This window comes from Hermetia illucens, chromosome 5 (genome assembly GCF_905115235.1).
Source record: "Hermetia illucens chromosome 5, iHerIll2.2.curated.20191125, whole genome shotgun sequence".
Taxonomy (NCBI): domain Eukaryota; kingdom Metazoa; phylum Arthropoda; class Insecta; order Diptera; family Stratiomyidae; genus Hermetia; species Hermetia illucens.
In genome coordinates this window covers 36813406-36836467 of record NC_051853.1, presented here as the reverse complement: position 1 = coordinate 36836467, position 23062 = coordinate 36813406, and the positions used below count along the sequence as shown (strand labels likewise).

At 42.3% G+C, this 23062-nt stretch overlaps 1 protein-coding gene across 1 annotated transcript in view; it reads right to left on the bottom strand.

Annotated features, from left to right (window-relative positions):
* The window catches only part of LOC119657042, a 49938-nt gene that overhangs the window by 24661 nt on the left and 2215 nt on the right, over positions 1-23062 (bottom strand). Inside the window, exons 3-7 of the mRNA XM_038063795.1 lie at positions 10953-11162; positions 6531-6600; positions 6187-6469; positions 5743-5983; positions 5336-5677 (exon numbers count right to left, since the gene is read on the bottom strand). Of these exons, the coding sequence (XP_037919723.1) occupies positions 5336-5677; positions 5743-5983; positions 6187-6469; positions 6531-6600; positions 10953-11162 (1146 nt within the window). The remainder of the gene's footprint in view (positions 1-5335; positions 5678-5742; positions 5984-6186; positions 6470-6530; positions 6601-10952; positions 11163-23062) is intronic.

Below are 23062 nucleotides of genomic sequence, written 5' to 3'. Positions count from 1 at the left end.
AGGACAACTTCAATCTTAAGGAGGGAGGAGTTATGGAATCGTCCGCACCGTCGGCAGCATAAATGCTGGTCCTAAATAATAATAAACGAAGATGCATCTGCGCATCTTCTTTCCTCCGTATGACCCTCATAAATATTTCGGTCTTTCCATATCTCGTCATACCCGACTCAGGTCAAACGTTTTCTTTCACAACATGTCCTGTTGTTGAATAATAAACGAAGATGCATTTGCGCATCTTCGCTGCTCAGAATGACCCTAATAAAAGGATTGGATTTTACGTAGATAAGAAGGATTTTACGTAGATAAGAACCATATGTGTTATGTATTTTCATAGAAGATAAGGAACATATGTATATTATAAGGAAATATAAATACGAGGTGACCGAGAAGGAACCTCAGTATTCTTGAGAGTTCAGCCGAACGCAGCAGACGTCCTTGGACAGCAGCAGAGGTAAAAGTTTTTTGAGAATTTATAAATTACAAGATTTTTTCTTTTTTCAGGAGTGATTATCTTTTAGGTACCCTTTAGTGATAAGCGTGGATAGTGTTAAGTTTTTGTGGGTAGAGAATAGTTTGTGTTTTTTGAAAAATTTTCAGCAGAAACCGCTATGGAGACGAGGGCCCAGAAAGCCCCAGAGGTCCGATTACTATCGGACCAATCGCAAGAGAAACTAATCGCCAGTCTGCAACGCAGTCTGGACGAAATTAATAAACAGCTAGCCGCAGCGAAAATAGAGATAGAGGAGCAGCGGAAGCAAAACGAGGGTCTGACAGCCCTCATTAAAAGCTTGCAGGAGTCAATAGACCTGCAAAATAGGGAAAAAAAAGAAAACGGCAAGCGTTTACGCATCGAGAGTCCACAAGTGTCGGACTCGGAAAGCAACTCGTCATCGGAAGAGGAAATGTCCACCGACAACACGGACAACACCGCCACCGAGGAGGAGGAAGATGTAGACTTTCCACCTCTGCCGCCACCGAAACCAGTGCCAACTCTTCCGCCCATTTTTTTAAAAAAAAAAACCGTAGAGAAGTCGCCGGAAAAGGCAAAGCCTTCAGGACAAGAAAGTCCTAAGGCTAAAGAAGCCGAAAAGGGCACGGTACCCGTGATCCTAAGGCAGCCATCAAAATGGCCAGCCATTGAGAAGGAATTGCGGAAAAGGAAAATTAATATCCTTCACGCGAGGAGGATTCACCTGGGAGTGAGAATAACTCCAGAGCAGCCGAGCGACCATCGGAAGATTACTAAATTCTTTAGGGAAAGTGGAATTCAATTCCACACATATCTTCTCCCAGAAGAGAAGAACATAAATATTATAATCCGGGGGCTCGAGGGTATAGCGCCCGAAGATGTAAAGGAAGACCTTGAGGATCAGGGCTTCCATCCCATAGAGTGCTTCTTCATAAAAATGAAGAACGGGCCCTCCAGACTACTGAAGGTGTTAATGCCGAAAAACGAAACCGGCATATACAATGTAAAATCGATCTGCCACCTGATCGTGAAAATCGAGTTCCAAAAGCCGAGAACTTCCCAATCGCAGTGCCATAACTGTCAGCAGTTTGGACACTCTGCGAATAACTGTTTCGCTGACGCACGTTGCGTTAAATGCGAGGGATCGCACCACTTTTCCAAATGCGAGAGGAAGCAGGAGCAGAATGCAACCTGCACCAACTGCAAAGGAGATCATCCAGCCAGCTACGGCGGATGTCCCAAAAACCCTAAAAACATTAAAAAAACCTTCGCCCAGATGACGAAATCGAATTCTTCTCCACAGGTATCACAACCAATCAATAAGCCGACAGGAAAAACTCCAACAGCACCGAAAACTCCCTCTTCCTCAGCGAACCCGAAGCCGGTGCAAATGGATCAAGTGCTGAGCAGCATGCAAGCACAGATACAAAACATGATGGAGTCAATGATGACTAAAATGATCCAAACCTTGTTTAGCTCTCAGATCCCTCTAGGCAACCCAACTAAGATCCACCATGGTAAGCATTAAGCTTAACATTATCACATGGAACGCAAATTCCGTAAAAGGAAAAATGGGAGAATTGAAAGAATTCCTTTACGAGGCAGAAGTAGATATACTACTCATCCAGGAAACGTTCCTCAAACCAACAGACCCACTTAAAGTACCCAACTACGACATATATAGAAACGACCGACTTACTGGCCGTGGAGGAGGAACCGCAGTCCTCATTAAGAGAAGCATCGAGCATCACCGCCTGGAAACACCACTCATCACTGGAATGGAAGCTACAGTCATCGAGGCAAGGACAGGACCAGCTGATATAAAAATCATATCAGCCTACCGTCCTCCATCAGCAGATAATTTTTCAGAGGACCTTCAACTGCTACTCAACGGGGACAGACCGTCTTTTCTCGCCGGGGATCTGAATGCGCGTCATCGAGACTGGGGAGCAACCCGAAACACCAAAGCGGGGAGAGAACTGCTCGCTTTCCTAAACGGAAACGAAGCAACTATTCACGCACCAGAGGAACCAACACATTATGGACGCAGCACAACCGGCACCATAATCGATGTGGCTATTACAAAGAATTACAGCAACCACATCACAATCAACGTGTTGGACGACCTCTCGTCGGACCACAAACCGGTGTTATTTTCAATATACAACTTATATATTGAAAATCCACCGAAAATGATAAAAACCACCAACTGGGACACCTACCGCCATATTCTAAGACAATACACCACAACCTCAAAACTAGAAACTTCGGAGCAGGTAGAGATAGAGATTGAAAACCTAACCGCCCAAATAACTTCAGCCAAGCAGGAGAGCTCAACGGAGAGAGAAGTAAACGACCAACAATACTTCCGGCTCCCAAGAAATATTAAAGATAGAATAAGGGAGAGAAATCGCATCAGAAAAAGAGGAAGAATGACAGGAGATCCCAACCTGAAAAGAGAAGCGAATCGGCTCACTAATGTTATCAGAGATGACATTGACCGATTCAGAAACGAACAGTGGGAATACTTTATCCAAAATCTTGAGCCGGGAAGCAACAACTTCTGGCGGCTCAGCAAATATTTTAAAAGAGGCTCGAGAAGGCAAATGCCTACAATTCATGGTCCCAATGGCCTTGAATTTTATAAAGAGGGAAAGGCCGAAGCGTTCGCGGACTCACTCGAACTCCAGTTCAGGGAGAACACCGCATCGGACGACGAATCTGAAGAAGAGTACGAGTCAGAAACAGAGACACAAGATGACTCAACACAAAGAGAAGACTGGGAACTGCAAACAGATCAGGTGGAAGTCCAAACCATCATTCATGGACTAAGCAGCAAAAAAGCCTCAGGATGGGATATGCTTACAAACGAATGCATCAAGAATGCACCGAATAACATCGCCGAATCAATCACTGCAGTAATAAATGCAGTACTCCGTCTCAGAACATATCCAAAAGCATGGAAAAAATCCATCATCATCCTTCTGCCGAAACCGGGAAAGAACCCAACCTTCCCACAGAACTGGAGACCCATCAGCCTACTTCCAACAATTGGAAAAATTGCAGAAAGGGTAATACGGAGCAGACTGCAGGATCAACTCAACGAGCGCAACATCATCCCAGAGGAACAATACGGATTCCAACGAGATCATTCATGCGAGCTTCAACTGGCCAGAGTAGTCCAGCACATTCGCAGTGGTTTGAATAAGCGGAAATCGACCGGACTATTAATGTTCGATATATCGAAAGCTTTCGATAAAGTCTGGCACGCAGGGCTCGTAGCCAAACTAAAGAAATTTAAAATTTCTGATTCTATGATAAGACTGATCCAATCCTTTATTGCAGATCGAAGTTTTAGGGTGGCACTGGAGGGGCACCAATCAACGGAAAAAAGAATTGAGGCAGGAGTACCCCAAGGATCGCCGCTTTCCCCGCTGTTATACACAGTATACACGGCGGACATTCCAAGAAAATTTAACCGCTTCACAGGGATCTCCTTATTCGCGGACGACACATGCCTCTTCCACACATCGAAACAGGCACGCCTCAGCAATCTTCAGAAGGCAACCAACACAATGTTGGAATACTTCAAAAAGTGGAAGATAAAAATAAACCCGGAGAAGACCCAGGCAATCTTCATCACAAGAAAGAGAGAACAGAAACCGGGAAAAATCCAAATCGAAAATCAGCCCATCGATTGGAAACCAACCGCGAAATATTTAGGACTGACTTTCGACAGCAGACTAAATTGGAGAAAACACATAAAGTTGAAAAGAGATGCATGCACAGGTACCCTGAAATCCCTTTACCCTTTAATTAGATCTAAGAAACTAAACATTAAGAATCGTCTTTTAATTTATAAACAATTAATTCGCCCATCTCTGCTATACGGGAGCAGTATTTTCTACCAAACATGTAAGACATATAAAAAGCAACTGCAAACATGTCAGAATATAGCTATAAGAAAAATTTTCAATGTCCCGCATTATATAAGAAACCTAGATATACATAGCGATCTAAGATTAGAAACCATAGATAAGTACATTAAAGATAAAGCCCTGAAATTGTTCCAAAAAATTGATTCACATAAGAATAAAACTTTAAATATCTTAAAAACAGACAAAAAGAAAAAAGAAACTTATCCTAGCTTAAGGGCATTAGTATTATAGGAATGTATAGTATTTTAAGGTAATTAGTATTATAAAGTAATATTGTTAATATTGTTAGTTCAAATAAAATTAGTTAAATAAAAGTTAGTTAAGAAAAAATTATTATTATTAGTATTGTAAGTAATTTATAACTAGTATAAGATATAAGTTTTATAACGTTGTTGAAAAAAAAAAAAAAAAAAAAAAGAAAAAAGAGGAACAATAACCAACCAGAGTAAAGATGGACAACAATGTCCACAGCGAAAAGGGGAGCAAAGGTGTCGAACACCAGCTCCAGATTCATCACAGTTCCAAGGAAGGAACCTCAGTCTTGTTTCGATATTACGATAGTTTTGTTTCGATATTACAGTACGGAAGTACTAAAAGAAACAACTGTGTAACAATGCCATTAAGTGTTGTTACTTAACTATTCGGAAATGTATCGAGCGACGAAGTAGGTTTTGAGCGGACGCGGAGCTGATCGAGCGTACTTTTATCGGTTTAGGCATGGTGAATCTCCATATTACCCTAGTGCCCGAGGGTTACAGAGAAAATAGAGCTTACAACTGTACACTCTTCAGATTGTAATCATAGAGTTCTAAGGATACAACTTTGTTTAGCAATTCTGGTTTAGATTAAAAGTGTAGACTGTCTAGTGGTAATACATAAGGATAAAGTGGTGAAACAACTCAAAATGTGTGTAAAATCTCTTATTTATTTCTTTTACGTTCGGCTAGTCTAAGGCAAATACCATCTGCTGACTTTAAAATTAGATCACCTTGAAGGATTGGCGATTTTTGATCCGCTGCGGGCAAGAGTTCATAATGCATAATTACCTTGGCTATGACTAGCTTCAATTCAATCAATGCAAACTTTTGTCCAATACAATTTCGAGCCCCGGCGCTAAAGGGTACATAGGCGAAAGGATGCCTTTTCTCTGTTTGTGAAGGATCAAAACGATCTGGATCGAATTTCCGAGGATTGGGGAAATTATCGGGATCGTTGTGTAATGCATAGATTGCAATCGTGACGTTTGATCCTTTGGGTATGTTGACTCCATCTAGAATAGTATATTAATAGCATATGATGTGATAACTTGAGAGGCTTAATTTGTGATATATTTACCTATAATAGTGTCTTCTGTTAGTCTTCGTGCAATGAATGGAACTGAAGGGCATATTCGTTGTGCTTCCTTAACTACCATGTCCAAGTAACGTAAATCTCCAAGTTGTTTGTATGTAATTTCCATGCGGTCTGTATCTCCAAATATGTCCGCTAGTTCTTCGTACAAACGGTCTTGAATATCCTTGTGTTGTGATAGTTGATACAGAGCAAAAGCTATTCCGGATGTTGTAGTGTCATGTCCCTATAAAGATACAGTGCAGAGAATTTAAAGTATCTCAAGTAAAACAAGCTTATGAGCATATGTCCGGGCCTGTTGAAAGGGAAGGAGGAGATCCCCGATCCACAGTCCTCTTCGGGACTCGGAGTAGAGAAAAAAATTGCATCAGTTTTGCATTTTTCACTTCAAACCAGGTTTTTCCTTTCTCCAACCTCGCATGTTCATACCTCAAACATAAATGTATCGACTTCCTCACGGATATCGGCGTTTGATAAAGGTTTTCCATTCACTGTTGAATTGAGGAGCATGTCCAGGAAATTCATTTTGGTTGCCTTATCTGTTGGTTTTTTCTGAAGTAGTTGTTCTCGTCGCTGAAGTATAACGCTGTCTGTGAACCCATGAAGGATTTTAAGCAATTCCTTCTCACGTCTTCCGTCTGGGGTAAAACCATATAGGAACTGCCAACGACTGACTAAACTGAAGAAACGTCTTTGGACGATAGCTGAAATTCTACATTATGAAAGTGAAAGTTTAAAGTCTAATTATTGCTCCTAAATTCATTAAAACTTACTCTTTGACTGCGTTTACATATTCGGAATCAGGACTCGACTGAGCGTTAATCGAAATACCCATGGATGTTTCTACGAAACAAGAAGTTAAGTTAGTTAATATCTGGTTAATCAGTAGTAGTTGAATAGAAGGAGACAAAATTTAATTATAATCTTCTCACTTTCTGCTTTACTGGTTGTTCAACATCTTCTTAATGTTACAAAGTAAGGGGAAGCTGATTGTATGTTCACTATTATAATTATGGAGGAAGGATGTTATCTTGGTATGACCAGGAGAATCCATGGTTATATCTTCATTGGGTGGGTCCAGAAAGAGATTTAGCTGCAAGCATATGGTAATGAAGGTTTCTGGTATAGAATGTTTGTCTTGATTACTAGGCTAGCCAAAATTTCAGATCAATCGCCTCCAAAAGTGGAACTTCAGGAGAGGCTTATTTCTGAAAAGGTTCCTTCTCGTGGCAACAAACATTTCTTTTATTATTGATTTGAGCTTATTTTTTAAGTGGAGTCCGATTCGATTTGATTTCTTCCGTCCATATGATCTGCAGGGGCTTAATCACATTGCATACTATATACCTGCTTTAAGTGAAACAAACTTTGAGGTGTATACTCCGGTTTTTTTTTGTGGTGGGGTATTTTTTTAGGGGAGGAGAGCTCCAACTACTCAGGCCTTTTCTTAAGTATATTGTACTGTCACCTATCCAGTATTTTTTACGAAGCATATCTTGTAGAGACAGAGAATGCGAAGATTCTTTATTGAAAAAAATTTTACCGAGGTATCTTTGTCTAAGGTCTGAGAAGGCCCGGCAGCTGCATATGAAATACAGGAGTGTCTCCTCCTTTCTTTCACATTGACTACATACATATATTCGAAACCATCACCCCAATTTTCGTCATGTGTCAGTTTAGGGAACATTGCCCCGTAAATGCCTCTACCAGAGTTTCATCTTCCAATTCTTAAGGAGCGACAAACATGTCGGCTGGCAGGAATTAGAGTTTCTCCATTCGGCTGTGTGAATCCTCGCAATTTTACCCCTCAGAGCAGACTAGATAGTGGGTGTCCGGATGCTGGCTCTGGCTTCACAATGTGGATCCAGATCATTGTGCAGACAGTCTGTCAGCCTCATCATCATCGCATATCCTCCATGCCTTTATTCTTGGATTGGATAGCTCTAACGAATGTTCCACTGGGAATTTCGTCCTCGTCGTAGGGAAAATAAGCAAAACGCTAAAGAATCTCTTTACCTCACTGCTGACTTCTTATGATTAATTTGTCCGTTATGGTGTCGCCATAACATAAGCCTGTAACTAGGATAACCTCGAGGTGTTTGCAAACACCATGCAGGCCTTCCTTTGGCATACAAAAGGTCAGCATGTAAGAAGTTTAAGCACCTGATTTCCTCACTAACAACCTCTATATGTAAATGTCTTGCAGCTACTGATTCGATGACTGATTAGCGCAGTCACCGCTTTACAATGCTGTAAATTTAATTGGGAAATATTGCACCTCATCTAAGTTTCAGATGAAGATGCTGTGTGTGCAGCATCTGCTACACGTCCTTTTCACTGACCTTAAGAGATAACAATTGTTACGTGACGGTCCCAAGCCGTAGTAGAGCCGGTAGCCCATTTGCACCCGAACCTTCCTAGTATCCAGTTCAGGAACGCCGATAGTTGAGAAAGTTTCTGGCCTTCTCTATTGCCAACAACATCCGGGTGGAAGTGTTGGGGTTATTCTGATCACCAACATCTGAAAGCCAGGAAAAGTACTTTTGAACGACGGCAGCTCTGAGGGGCGTTTCAACTGATCTACACCGTACAAGCAATCAGATTGATCATTTTGCGGTCAACAGTGTATTTGGGGGTTGCCTTCATTATGTGTCTAACAAGATAGGCACTGGCATTGGGTTCAAAAGGGATCACCATCTAATAGTCGCTTGCTTTCTCCTGCGTTTTTCCTCCGTCACTTCTGGCAGGGTCGGAGGGCTTCGACCTCCAAAGTTCAACATTGACCGTTTATAGAATCCAACTGTCGCTCGATAGTGATCGTAAGGCAGATACCTTCATCAATTGGCCCGAGAATATTGAAGAGAATTGGGTCACCATTAAAAACGCTCGTAAGTACTGTGCACCTTGACAAAAAGGAATTTGTTATTGGGCTGGTATTTCAGAGCCGTATATCACGGGGCTTGTGAGAGACGTTAACGCGCGAATTCTCCCTCACGATGACTGACAATGACATCGACTGTTAGTGACAGTGACCAATAAATCATTGTACTGGAACCAACGGCTTTTTCCTACTGCTTACTACACATAATAATCGCTAACACCATTGGAAAATATAATTTTTGCCTTATAAAACAATCTGGACCAGACCCACATACAAGGCCGTATGATGGCCAGTAGGTGTAAATGGCGCGCTGTAGCAGTAAATAAATTCAGGGTCATGTGCTTATCTAAAATTTAGTCCCAAAATATATCCCATTCAGATGTCTGCTCCAATAAACTTAATAATGATATATTACCAATTTTTCGAAATTGATCGGGAAACTTCCTTAACTTCAGCAGTTCAAAGTTATCAATTTCACATAAGATGATGACGTCATAATAAATGAGAATAAATGACATACGAGTGAAATACCAAAGTCCCATTTAAGAAGAAGCTACTTTTCCTCAGTCCTTTTTAAGGTTTTATGTGAAACATAACCTTTTTAAAGTCGGTTTATTGTCTAATCGTGCAACTGTCTATCTATCAAACCCATTGTCTCAGAAGTGGTTACTCCTATTAATATGAAATTAGGTGGAAAGATGGGAATTGTGAATTCCCTTGAGTGCGCTCTAGGTTAAGTTTAGGGAGGGGTGCAAATGGAGGGTTACATATTTTTGGTTTAACGCATAACCGTACCAGTCTATACTGAGTGCATGGCCCAGTTTATTCATATTGGTGGATGCAAGACCTACCTAAATCTCTACCGAACTAAGAAGTACGGCTGCCGTGTCGAAACGCAACACGACGACGAGTCCCGAAAGTCTCTGTCTGTTTGAACGTAACCACAACCCGCACCGCCAGCCGCTATAACCGAGGTGAACGCAGTTGAAGCAGGAATTCTCCTTAGACAGGGGCTTCCTTGGTGCTCATGGTACCAGTATACCCCCAGCAAGGTTTCAGGACCAATGGCCACTTCAGATGAGTCCTCGTGCAGACTCAGTTCTGATCGCCCTAATGGGAATTCGCCTACTGCACCACGACCAGCAAAACAATGGCTTGTTAGCACTGGTTCCCTTCAGTAAGTGGTTTCCGAAACATTGGTATTTACAAAATCAATAAATATCACTAGTGAATAGAAAAAAGCAAGTCTTAATTATTTCGAATAAATCAAACTTTCCCCTCGGTCACTTGGTTTGGGGTTGTTGGCCCATCTTCCTCACCGCTATCTCAAAGCACCTACAAAAGCAGGGTGTATAATTTTGTTTCCACCGAATATAGTCATGTGGGATATCAAATGAAAGGTTCCGATTAGCAACTTGCAAAGCTCCTTTTTGAATGCGGGGACTGTAAAGTGATAATTTCTTCACGATACCATTATCAGAAACTACTGAAAACTTTGAAAAACAAACCCGAAGCTGTGACCATTGGTGTCTATGGTAGACCTCAATATATCTGCTATGCCAATATCTGCTCAAATAAAGTTAATAATACATTACTGTATAATATATTACTATACTTAGCAATTATATTTCTTAGAAATTGACTGAAAACTCCCCTTAAGCTACTTTCCAGCCATTTTTTAAGCACCCTTAGGCAGACCCTTAGCCTATATACCATTTTATACTTCTACTTTTTTTCCAAACAACATTTCTTAAAAAAAAACTGAGAAATTTTAAAATTAATTGTTCAAAAGTCTAGAAATTATTTAATTTTTAGCTCATTCGGTTGTCTGAAGTTTACAAGTTCAATTAACCGTCAATTTGGAGGTGTTTTCAAAGCACTCATATTTGTATGGAGATTTATGCCTGAACATTCTTTATACCCTAACGAAATAATGATAAATATACCACGAAGAAGTTAAAGTTCTCTCTTTCTTTTAGGCGTCAAAAAAACTCTAAAAAAAAGCTTGAAAAATCGGTTGTTATACTGGGTGACCCCCCTTAAGGCAACATTTTTACATATTTAAAGTGAAAATCCTTAAAAAACAATAACAACTCCGTGAATTTTAATTAAATTTGCAAAAAACTGATAACAAACATTTTAATATAACATAAATCGAAGGTTAATCAGATTAAGCGGTTTTTATCAATGTATGAGCCATTAAATAATGGTATGTCAGCATGACTTAGCAATTTATAAGGCGTAATAAAGTATTAATAAGCAGAATGTATTTATTCATTCATCTTTACTGGCGAAAGTTTAAAAGGTTACTTACCACATATCACATCAAGTGCAAGGAGAGTTGTATAGAGGTAAATATCGATGTCTCCAGCACCGACTTTCGGTTTTAATTTTTCGACCAAAATATCCGATTGTTTGCTCATAACTTCCATGAATTGTTCCAAAATATTGAAATGGAATGCGGGCGTAATGATTTTTCGTCGTTGAAACCATTTTTCTCCCCATGATAGAAGCAGTCCAGTGCCTATAAATGATGGAAACTATATATGTATATACATATATTAAAAACATTAAATTATATGCTATTATGTCTGATAGAACGTTAAACTTTATAAAATTTGCTAATAATTTAAAGTCTAAAGGAAACTACGCAAAGTACACAGAGCGAGGCTGCAGAGTTCATCTGGCACAAACCGTCAGAGCCAACCCTTAGCATTCACGAAGGAACGCAGCTCTCCCATCTCCAGCTAGAGATCTCTCTGGCTCCTTAAATAATGGTTTACCTAATGTCCGTAGCGAGACCTAGCTAGAGTTGGGCAATCGCAAAGAAAGTGTCTTAGGGGTTCTATGCAGCTATGGCAGTGCACATTTTAGGATATATCGAGTCTGCCAGCATGGTTTCCTATAGGCCAGTGTCCCGTGCAGGCCAACGCAATCTTGTATTTATTTGTATTTGAGGTTGCACTGATAATATCTTCTTGCTTTCTCACCGAGCTATTGGTTATTGGTTAAGTAGCTTATGTTTGGCGAAGAAGGCAAGCAGAGCCGGGCGCTAAAGGAGAATGCCAACAAATCCGAGGTCTTTAATCGGACAGATCTTCACACTCTATGCTATCTACTCTGCCTTACCTATAAAAACCACACCATGATGTTCATATTATTCACATATGCGACAGCTTGCCAGGACTTATTGAGCAGCGTGCATTTGGGTACACAGGCAACTTTCGTATAACCTTACCTAGCGCCAGATTGGACAAAGGTGAGGCCAGCCCATCTTTTTGCTTAAACACAACGTTTGACTCAAACGCATCTGTCAGTCTGTTATTGACTCTGACCGGCGCTGTTATGTAGGACATTGTCATTGCGGAAATGCTTACCAGCTTTATTGAAATTCCCAAGTCAAGCATTACTTTGTACAGTACATCGGTCAACACTGTCATATGACTGCTTAATATGAACGTATATTTGATGGAGGTCCCCCCGTTTTTTTCAGCCCTTGTTTGACCGTAAATAGTTGGTCAATTGTCGATCTTCCAGTCCGAAAACCTCCTTGGTATGCACTGATCGTCTTTTCGCCTTACACTGTAATGCTTTTATCTAGTATTTTCATGAAGATTTTCTAGGACATAAAAAGTAGTGGGATGGTGGTTTTAGATTGATACCCACGCCTCAGATTCTTCACTCTTTTTAAGGTTTTGTTTGTAAAACAAAACCTTATTAAAATCGGTTTACTGTCTGTCTGTCTGTCCGTCACACGCATTTTTCTCGGAGACGGTTGTAGCGATTGGCACCAGATTTGGTAGAAAGGTGGAAACTGTGAACGCTCACGCATATAGTGAGTTACATCCTTTTACGATGAATTTAAGGGGGGGGGGTCCCCATACATGCAAAGGGAGGGTGTAAATTCTTTTTTCATCAAATATAGTCATGTGGGGTATCAAATTAAAGGTCTCGATTAGTACTTTTCGAAGCCGGTCTTAGTTTTGACATTTGTTGAAAAGGTGGGGGGTGCGGGGGGTTGAAAGTGATCATTTTTTTAACGAACCCATTCTCAGAAACTACCAAACCGAAAAATCTGAAAAAAATCAGGGGGCTATCACTATATGGTGCCTAGGCTCCGAAATACCCTACATACCGATACCTGTTCAAATAAAGTTAATAATAGTACATTACTATAATTTTTAGTAATTGACAGGAAAACCTCCCTTAAGTTCACCCTAGAATCACAAAATCTTGCAACAATATAGGCTACAGCATAGAGCATGATCCTGCCAAATTTGGTGAAAATCGCACTATTACTAACAAAGTAATACAAGGTCAAAGCTGTCGCTTCTCTGCAAATTCGAGACTATGAATGTGAATATCACTTGAAAGTGGCTATTTTCACATAATATATGCATATTTTACGTGCTGCATGCTAATGGGACAAATGCACACCCAAATCTCTTTATAAAAGAAATACACAAAACCTTTCATACCTGAAGCGTCTAGCTTCCGGTTTCCCGACTTGTTTAGGCTTATCTTGTGTTGTTGCTCGAAATGTTCTCGTCAATTTCTTTTAATTCCTCTTCAAAGTATTTTCGTTTTTTTTTACCATTTTATTACTTCCTCGTTGGAAAGTTTCGTAATTTTCTTTTTTTCCCTTGTATTTCCTTGTATTATTCGTTTTGCTTATCAAGGCTAGGTATTCATCAAACCAATCATTTGATATATTATGGAGGCTGCGTACTGCGGTCGTTCCTCGGCGTGTCCACGTTACAACCTTAGTGTTGAAATTACCAAGCAATATCTTGGTGTCATTCGGAAACAGTCGTATAATCTTTCAAGGATATCGTAAAATTGCTCTTTTTCTTCAGTTGGAGCGTGGTTGTTAATATGCCATCTATTAAAGAACTTTGCTTTTGTGCGAAATATACACAATCTTTCGTATATACATTTGAGGCGAGCGCAAGAGAATCGAAACTCACGTTTTCCTGATACGTTCCTACTTTTGAAGATTATGTTCGACCAGAATCCAAGAGCGTAGTCATTCCTTCGTTTGCGATCCTGTCCGAGGCTGTTCATTGTATCTCCGTATATGTTTGGTGGAAGTTCCAACCTGAGGGACCAACTGCTTTAGACCTACTTGACTAGGGGGTATTTTATCAGGTAGAACGCAGTATGACGGAGTTACCCCAACTAATAATAATAATCGTTGGCGCAACAATCCATATTGGATCAGGGCCTTGAAGTGTGTTAGAGCACTTCATTCAAGACCGTAACGGTACACTACGGTAGACTGTAGGAGACAATGTGGTCAGCATTGCGCTCGCCCGAGATTATTACCCTAATTTGACTCAGGTATTCATTCACAGCTGAGTCGACTGGTATCCGACACCAAGTCACGATACAAATCCCACTGCCACCAGCGAGATTTGAACCGCCGTCTTCCGTATGACAACCCAGTGCTCTAACCACTGAGCTATCTGGACACTAAGCTGGGCGTTAATCTCTACTTTTTATCACTTTCCATGATCACCGGATTCACTAAGGATAGTATTACACATGTTTCGACTCTGTGCAGTATCTTCAATAAGACAAAACAAACATAAAATGATGAAGTTAGGGAAAGAGATAACTACAGTTGAAGTTGCTCCACTATGCTAAATCCAACCTGACCTCTTTTGGTGGTGACAGGAGAGATGCTAGGGTGTTCACTTCGCCAGAATTGTCTTCGGTCCTATAGAGCAGCAGGGGTTCTTGACGGATGGACGATGCCAGGATGTAAGTAAATTAGTCTGAGCAAAAGAAATATATGTCTGCATGCCAAATAGTGGTGCCCTCACTGGAAAGACGGAAAATTGCATTCTACAAGAAACTGCATGGTGAGGTGGAAAAAGTTGCAACAACGCTCAAATGGTAAAAATCTCTATAAAATTTCCGACTTTGGTAGCCCGCCACACTCAATATGGTATTGGTATCACTATCTCTCAGGGTTTCCGTGGTGCCATTAAATAAGTCGAGCGATTCGATGACTGACTGATGGAGCTTACCATTATATCGGCTCATAGTACGATACGTAGGCAGGTCGTCCTGATGTCGAAAGAGGTGCCTTTTGGGCACTTTTCGATGCAAAAACTTGTTGATACCTATATCCCCCCTGTTCCTGACTATATTGGCATTGCAGACGACAGTAACATGTGTCATGGAGGAAAAGGGTTTGGAGCACGCAATCAGGGTGGCGAGTGTATAGTTGATTTTGCGGACACTCACGATCTTGTACAAACGATTGTCTCATCTTCCTACATTCTAAAGTGGTAAACGTAATACGCAAATCGACTATGTATATCCTCATAAGACAGAATGCAATGACCAGCCCCCCATTAAATGTTCGCGATTTAGTGAGAGGAGAGAAGAAATGATCTCACTTACGCGATGACCAACCATTATCAACCATTACGATCCACAAAGCAGCCTATGCGATCCTCGGGGTTATCAAGCCAGATAAGCGGTTCATCAACCGAGATACTTCGCTTTGGAATGACGATGTCCAAGGTCCGCGAAAAGAAACGCCATAAGTTTTTCGACTATAAAACGCTGATCAATTGGTATATTTAGAAAAACACTAACCGTGAAGCAAAGAAAGGGATCGCTGTTCTTTACAATAAACTGGACACTCGGGACGGCGAGAAATATCTGTATCGGCTTCTTAAAAGCCACTTCTGTTGCGTTAATGATAAGAACTGTACTTTGCTTTTTTTGTTCAGTATGCTGGGAGTCCAGAGTCCGCACCCACTTGGTGACGGACCAGACTACTTGGGAAGCAACTTGCTTCCTCTTTTGTAGTCCATGGACTCCTCTTTTTTGGGCTAAATACCCAAGTTTTCAAAAAAGAACAAAAAAATTTACCTTGGCCTGGTTTAGGTCTGAACTTATGACGGCTTTCACTTGAATATAATTCGTACCCATTACGTGTTTGCGATTATATTTAAGTGGAGCGATTACCACCTGCCCTTACTTCCGGTCACACTGCTCCCAGGGCAGAGGAGAGGCAGTATCTGATGAGTTGCCTCTGCCCTGGACGAAAACGTCAGTCAACTTTTTCGTTCTTTTTTGTACTTTGCTTATTGATGGACAAGCTGCGATGGATAGATGGCGAGCATCTTTCGGACAGATTTCATCCGGGGAATTTGTTCATTTTCCACTTTCACAAGCACTGTCGACATTTGAAGCGATTCTACCTGTCAGTGCTACTCCATGGTGGTCAGAGGTGGCGGTGAGGAAGACGGGGCGGCAACCCTGTCGGCCAAACCAAAACCAAGTGGCCGAGGAGAACCTCCATAATGGTGGCACCAGGAGACGCTGTACTCACTTTGGTTTGCCGGCCGTGATGCAGTAGGCGAATGCTCCAAAGGCCTAATTAGGGCGATCAGACCCGAGTCTGTACGGGGACTCAACTGAAGTGGCAAATTGGTCACGAAACCTTATCAGGGGTATACTGGTACCACGGGAACCGCGATAGCCCCTGGACTCTCATACTTCGGGTGAACTCCCGTTGTATGTGAATACAGCTCGGTTGTTTGCGGTTGGCCCCCTAGTGGGAGTTTCATGGGGTTGTGGTTATGCTCAAGCGAGAAGAGACCTTCGGGCCTCGGCGTGGTGTTGCGTTTCAACACGGGTGCCGTATTCCTTAGTTCGGTAGAGATTTAGGTAATTCTTGCATCCACCAGTATGAATGCTAAGCCATGCACTAGGTATAGACTGGTACCGTTGTTGCTTGTCTCAGCGGGGCTCTGATTGTGGTCACAAAATCAATCCGTGTCTGAAGAGGACCGTAGGATTAAGTCTCCACAACAGGTACCTACGTTAAACACCATGGGCTTAGCTGCCAGCGCTACTGAAGTCGAGCGATAAAACCAATGAAATCGGTTAAAGCGACAGGACCTGACGACATTTCATTTAAGCTCTGGAGGGCGAAGGGGGCACACTGTGACTCAGTGAACTCTTCAATCGGGATGTTGACGAAGGTAGAACACAATCTGACTGGCAAAAAAGTACTACAGTTTTAAAATGGAAAAAGGAAAGTAGTCTAGCAGAATTTTCAAATTTCCGTCCGATCCGGTTACTGCCCCATATCTGGAAGATTTTTGAACGCATTCTTCACAACCATATTCGCGAAATTCTTCAAATATCCATGACCCATGGAGAAACACCATGAGAAGTATGGTTCTCTTTACATTGCATTTCTGGATCTGGAGAAACGTTTAAACGTGTGCCACACAAACTAATCTGGTTTGCTTTTCGGCAACCACAAGATTTTGTGTGCTGGCTTAAATTGCTCTACCACGACCAAAAAAATAAAGTTCGAAGTCTGGAGGGCATATCAAAACCGTCTCGTGTTTCTGTCGGTGTTCATCAAGGGGTGCCCTCCTTCCTTCCCACAGGATATCCAACGTTCGTTCTCTATACATTGCTTAATGCAGATGATGTTTTCCAAGAGCCGCATAGCAAGGCTGATCTTAAGCAATTTGTGCAAACATGGAATAATCACCTCATGCAATACAGTCTCAAATTGAATCTGAATAAAACTGAATTTTTGACGACTAATCAGTGGTAGTGATCCGCCCAGAACTGTGCGAATTGAAATTGCTCACGCATTAAAGCAACCTGGATGAAGTGGCCTTTTACAACTGGCGTTCTTTGTAATCGGCGTATCATGAACGTCTCAAATTTACTGTAGTGTCGTTCGTGCTGTCGCCTTCTATGGTTCTGAGTATTGGCCACCTATAAAAGACAATGAATGGTGCCTTGTGGTAATGGAGATGAAAATGTTGCAGTAGACCAGTGGGGTGATACGCTTCATTACATTCGAAATAAGGATATCTGAGATTGATACGGTCAGCAATGGCCACGTGATTCATGAAAACGATGGGAAACGAACAAAAGGCCGACCGAAACAAAGACGCCTTGATACGCTGGATAGTGATTTGAAAGCCTCGTGGCTTCACCAATTCAGGTCTTTGACAGAATGAAATTGCGCGAAGGTGAAGAAGAAGGAGAACGTACGTTGTGTCTCTGCCTCCTTTACCTAGGCTTGACAAAATTGGAATTATTATGTATTTCAGTTTGGCCACTACATTTAATCATACCGGAATACTAAATATTGCCGTGGTAAGGCGTGCTCTCACGCACACTAATCCAGTGTCACTCTTTACTGCACTATAATTTTTTTCGAATGCCCGATCTACTTGATCATTCCCACCCTCAGTTCCCGACTTCCAGCGTGCAAACTGGAAACATATCAACCTGGCCCTCAAAACCAAACTTCAACCTCTCCTACTCCCATCCAACCGTACAATTCCTAATGAATCGATCGACCTGACAGTTCGTCAATACACCGAAGTAGTTCGGCAAGTATGCGACGAACTGATCGCTTCCCGTCCCTTAAATTACCGCAACCTAATCACCCTTCCCGACGATATCCTATCCGACATCCAATTTAAAAAGACTCTCAGGCGGAGATTATTTAGGAATAGATACTCTCCGCAATCCTCCCACCTCCTCACCGAAATCCGCGAACTGGACAAGTCCATTCGCGAACGAATCCGCCTCTTCAACACCGAACTGAACCCTGGTACATACAGGGAACTCAGAAAGACCAGCCCGCGTTTGGGCAAATCAGTCCAACAAAACGCGATCCTTCCCCAAAACATTCCACCCACAGAAAAAGTGAAAGTCCTCGTTGACAACTTCCTACAAGCTCACCACTGCATCCTCCACTTCCGTGAACCAAGTTTCGATAACGAGGTAAACGGAAAGATCTCCCAACTGCTAACCCACCCTTCCTACCTCATTCGCCAACCCGCACAAAATCCCTTCACCCATGCCCTCGCTGATCCAAGTCAGTGAGAGAATATCCTACCCATTCACTTTGTCAGTCCAGACTCCGTCAGGGCGGCCATCGCCGCCTCCGAAAACAAGAAATCGGTTGGACTTGACAAAATTCCCTCCATCGTCCTTAAGAAATGCGCCCCAAGCATTGCCCCCATTATGTCCTCCATCATCAACCACTGCCTTACCAACGCCCACTTCCCAACAAATTGGAAGAGTGCTCGAATTGTTCCTATCCTATCTCAATCCTCTCATACTCCGCCAAAATTTTCGAGCGGACCATCAAACTCATCATCGACGAGCACTGTGACTCCATCTAATCAATCCCACAATTCCAATTCGCCAACCGCCCCATTCAGTCGAGTATGCACTACTCGTGCTCAAATCGGACGTCCTTCTTGGTCTCAACCGGAACGCACCGACCATAGCCTGTCTCCTCGACATAAAGAAAGCTTTCGACTCCGTATGGCAATACGGACTCGCATACAAGCTTTCTGAAGTCCTCCAGTTCCATCCGCATCTCTGCAAGCTAATTCTTAGCTTTCTTGATGGGCAGAAATCCCAAGTCCAACTCCTCCACCTCTCCACCCCATATTCTAGCCCGGCTGGCATCGCTTAGAGGTCAGTCCTCTCCGCTACCCTCTTTTCCCTGTTCACCGCAGACCTTCCTAAACCAACTCCACACCCAAATCCAATCGGAATCCTCCAATACGCGGATCATCTCATCCTCTACACCTCCACCAGAAACATCCCTGCCGGTGAAGCCCGCCTGAATTCCTATTTGGACGAGCTCTACCGGTATTTCACCCGCTGGAAACTGTCCCTAAACCCACAAAAATGCGAAACCATCGTATTCCGTGGTACTGCGAGGATAACACCGAAAATGAGGAACGACATTTCAACCCTATCCCTGAAGATCCACAACGACACCATCCCAACCGTCAAAGAAGTCACCTACCTTGGGGTGACAATCAATTCCCGCCTATCCCACGTCCCACATATCACAAAGGCACTGAACCGTCCAACAGGTGCCTTCGAATCCCTCTACCCAATCCTAGAATACAGTAGCCCAACACCTTAGAAAGTCAAGCTGTTTTGCTACAAACAGCTTATCCATTACCAATTCATTCATTACAGGTCAACTCATGACTGAGTGACTTTGATAATACGTCAGTATCTACTATTGAGCATGGTGTAAAGAATTAAATTCAACTGGTTTTGGTATATAAGATAATGCAGATGGTCTTGTGATAATCGTCGCAATGGAAGGAGCTATCATTACTATAAATGATACCTGATGTAATGCAACTATCATCAGAGGTTAGGCATAGTGGCATAATATCTGATGGTTCTATAACTCGCTAATTTATTTTAGATTTACGCACGGCTAACGCAACAACAACAAATCAACTGTAAGAGAAACTTAAAGATCTTTAGTGACCGACCTTCAACTCTGGAATTCCTTTCTAGAGGCTATAGGGTTACTAGGAAACGTAACTTTTGAATCCTGAATTAGGGGAAGCCCATCTCGTAGGGATCAACAACTATGATTTCGGTGCTTCCACAATTTATTTATATGTACATGCATTCACCACTAAAATTAAAATTCTTTGTGCGTACTGAACGTGTCAACAGTAAAACTGTTTAAATGTTGTTCAAGTTCATCACGTTCTTAACATCTTGGGACTTATGCTCACTTACCTGTATATAATATTCATGGTTATCAAAGTTGTTGTTGATGTCATCAGTTATTATCCAAATTTAATATAAAAACAAAACTGAAAGCTGCTTAGTAGGAAAAGAAGAGCCACTATCATTTCATTGGTCAAGATAATGTCGCTTCACCTTCATACCATACATTGGCTATGGAGCGCAAGTTTTTGTGATAAAAACCTTCTATCGCAAGAAACGCGCCTTCTGGCGATCATTAATTTACTTTTTGTAGCGAACCCACGCTTTGCGATAATGGGACTAAAGTTCGTTACTATTTTTACCTTGACCAAATTCCAATGCTACCAAATGGATATTCTTGGTTTGAGTAAGACGTTTCACCGGACTTTGGCGTTCTGATAAGCCTTCGGAAAGAGTTTTCGGTGACAACTTCCACAAACTTTCCATCTTGGCATGGAAGTTATTTCAAAAAGGATTTTAACTGTGAGATTTGAGAGTAAAGATAGTGCCATCTTAATAGTATGTCATAGTCAGCATCTCAGGAAGAAACCAATGTGTTCTTTATATCTTAGCTTCTAGTTAAGCTCTCGCTTCCAATGGCAATATTAACAAGTTGGGAAACCGGAAGCTAGACGCTTCAGGTATGAAAGGTTTTGTATATTTCTTTTATAAAGAGATTTGAGTGTGCATTTGTCCCATTAGCATGTAGCACGGAAAATATGCTTATATTATGTGAAAATTTACACTTTCAAGTGATATTGACATTCATAGTCTTGAATTTGCAGAGAAGCGTTGCAGTTTTGACCTTGTATAACTTTGTTAGTAATAGTGTGATTTTCACCAAATTTGGCAGGATCATGTTCTATGCTGTAGCCTACATTACTGCAATTTTGTGATTCTAGGGTGAACTTAAGGGGGGTTTTCCTGTCAATTACTAAAAATTATAGTAATGTACTATTATTAACTTTATTTGAACAGGTATCGGTATGGAGAGTATTTCGGAGCCTAGGCACCATATAGTGGCAGCCCCTGATTTTTTTTAGATTTTTCAGTTGGGTAGTTTCTGAGAATGGGTTCGTTGAAGAAATGATCACTTTCAACCCCCCGCACTCCCCACCTTTTCAAAAAAAGTCAAAACTAAGACCGTCTTCGAAAAGTACTAACCGAGGCCTTTGATACCCCACATGACTATACTTGATGAAAAAAAAATTTACACCTCCCTTTTGCATGTATGGGGACCCCCCCTTAAATTCAACGTAAAAGGATGTTACTCACTATATGCGTGAGCGTTCACAGTTCCCACCTTTCTACCAAATTTGGTGCCAATCGCTATAACTGTCTCCGGGAAAAATGCGTGTGACGGACAGACAGACATAAGAAAGGGGGCTCTACCTCAATCGTAGACCTAACTTTTGTCAGCCCTGCACTGGCACGTAGTATGTCTTGGTGTGTCAGCAACCACTACACCCACAGCGATCACCAGGCAATCTTCTTTGGGCTATGGGTGGAGTCACTGGGCATAAGATCATCATGTCCGAAACCGAGAAAGATGTCAGGCTGGTCCGCTAAAGCTCTGGATGAGTAGACCTTCATGGAGGTGTGGTTAGACGAACCTAATAAAGCAGGCGCCTCTACGGAAAGAGCTGCCCATGTGGTCCAATGCATCGCCGAAGCGGGTGACGCGTCCATGTCGAGGAGGTGCTCATTCCCCAGTAAAATACCAAACCACTGGTGGAATACTGAACTGGCCAGCCTTCGATCAGCCTGTCACCGAGCCAGAAGAGCGGCTCAAAGAGCGATAGGCGGAATCGACCAAGGGCAAAAAGAGCGCGCCTATAAGGAAACTCGCAAAACCCTCAAGCTCGCCATCCAATGGAGCAAGAGGGAATGCTTTAAGGATGGAGAATCGTGATGGGGCGATTCAGAGGCCGATCATCTCAGCACACTACACTCTTGTTAAAAATTATCCAGGAGTTATTCCCTCAGCAAGAGGAGGGCATAGACAGCTTCCAGCGACCTCTGAACGACACGGCAATACCGCCAGTCACCAGTGACGAGCTGCTGGAGATCTGCACTAGGATAGGAGATAATAAAGCTCCGGGTCTGGATGGCGTACCGAATAAGGCCCTTAAGCTTGCCGTGAAATCCAGACCGGACATGTTCGCTGAGTTGTTTGAAGCGTGCATGTCCGAGGGAATATTTCCTGCATCATGGAAACGACAGACGTTGGTGCTGCTGCCTAAGGATGGCAAACCACCAGGTGAGCCAACCTCCTACAGACCTATTTGTCTTTTGGATACTGTGGGCAAAATGCTAGAGCGAGTAATCTATAATAGATTACTCCCGGTTGTTGAGAGCCAGGGAGGTCTCTCAGATCGGCAGTATGGGTTCCGAAAAGCCAGATCAACCATTGATGCCATCAAAATGGTTACTGGCTTGGCCGAAGATGCAATCCACGGAAAGGGCAGTACTACCAAATATTGCATAGTGGTGACCCTGGATGTGAAAAATGCATTCAATTCGGCCAATTGGAACCTAATACGGTAATCTCTGGCGAAGATTGGTATTCCCGCTTATCTTGCAGCTATTGTCAACAGCTATTTATCAGAACGGAGGCTTTGGAATGACACCGATGACGGACCCCAAGAGTACGTTTTCTCCGCGGGTGTCCCACAGGGCTCCGTACTAGGCCCACTGCTGTGGAACATCATGTACAACGATGTTCTTAATCTTCCTCTTCCGGAGGAAGCCACGGTGGTGGGCTACGCCGATGATATAGCGGTGGTTGTTGTCGGAAAGCATCTCGAAGATGCTGAGTTATACTCATGCGAAGCGATCAGTGCTGTTAAGGGTTGGCTTGAGAGTTCTAGTCTGACACTTGTG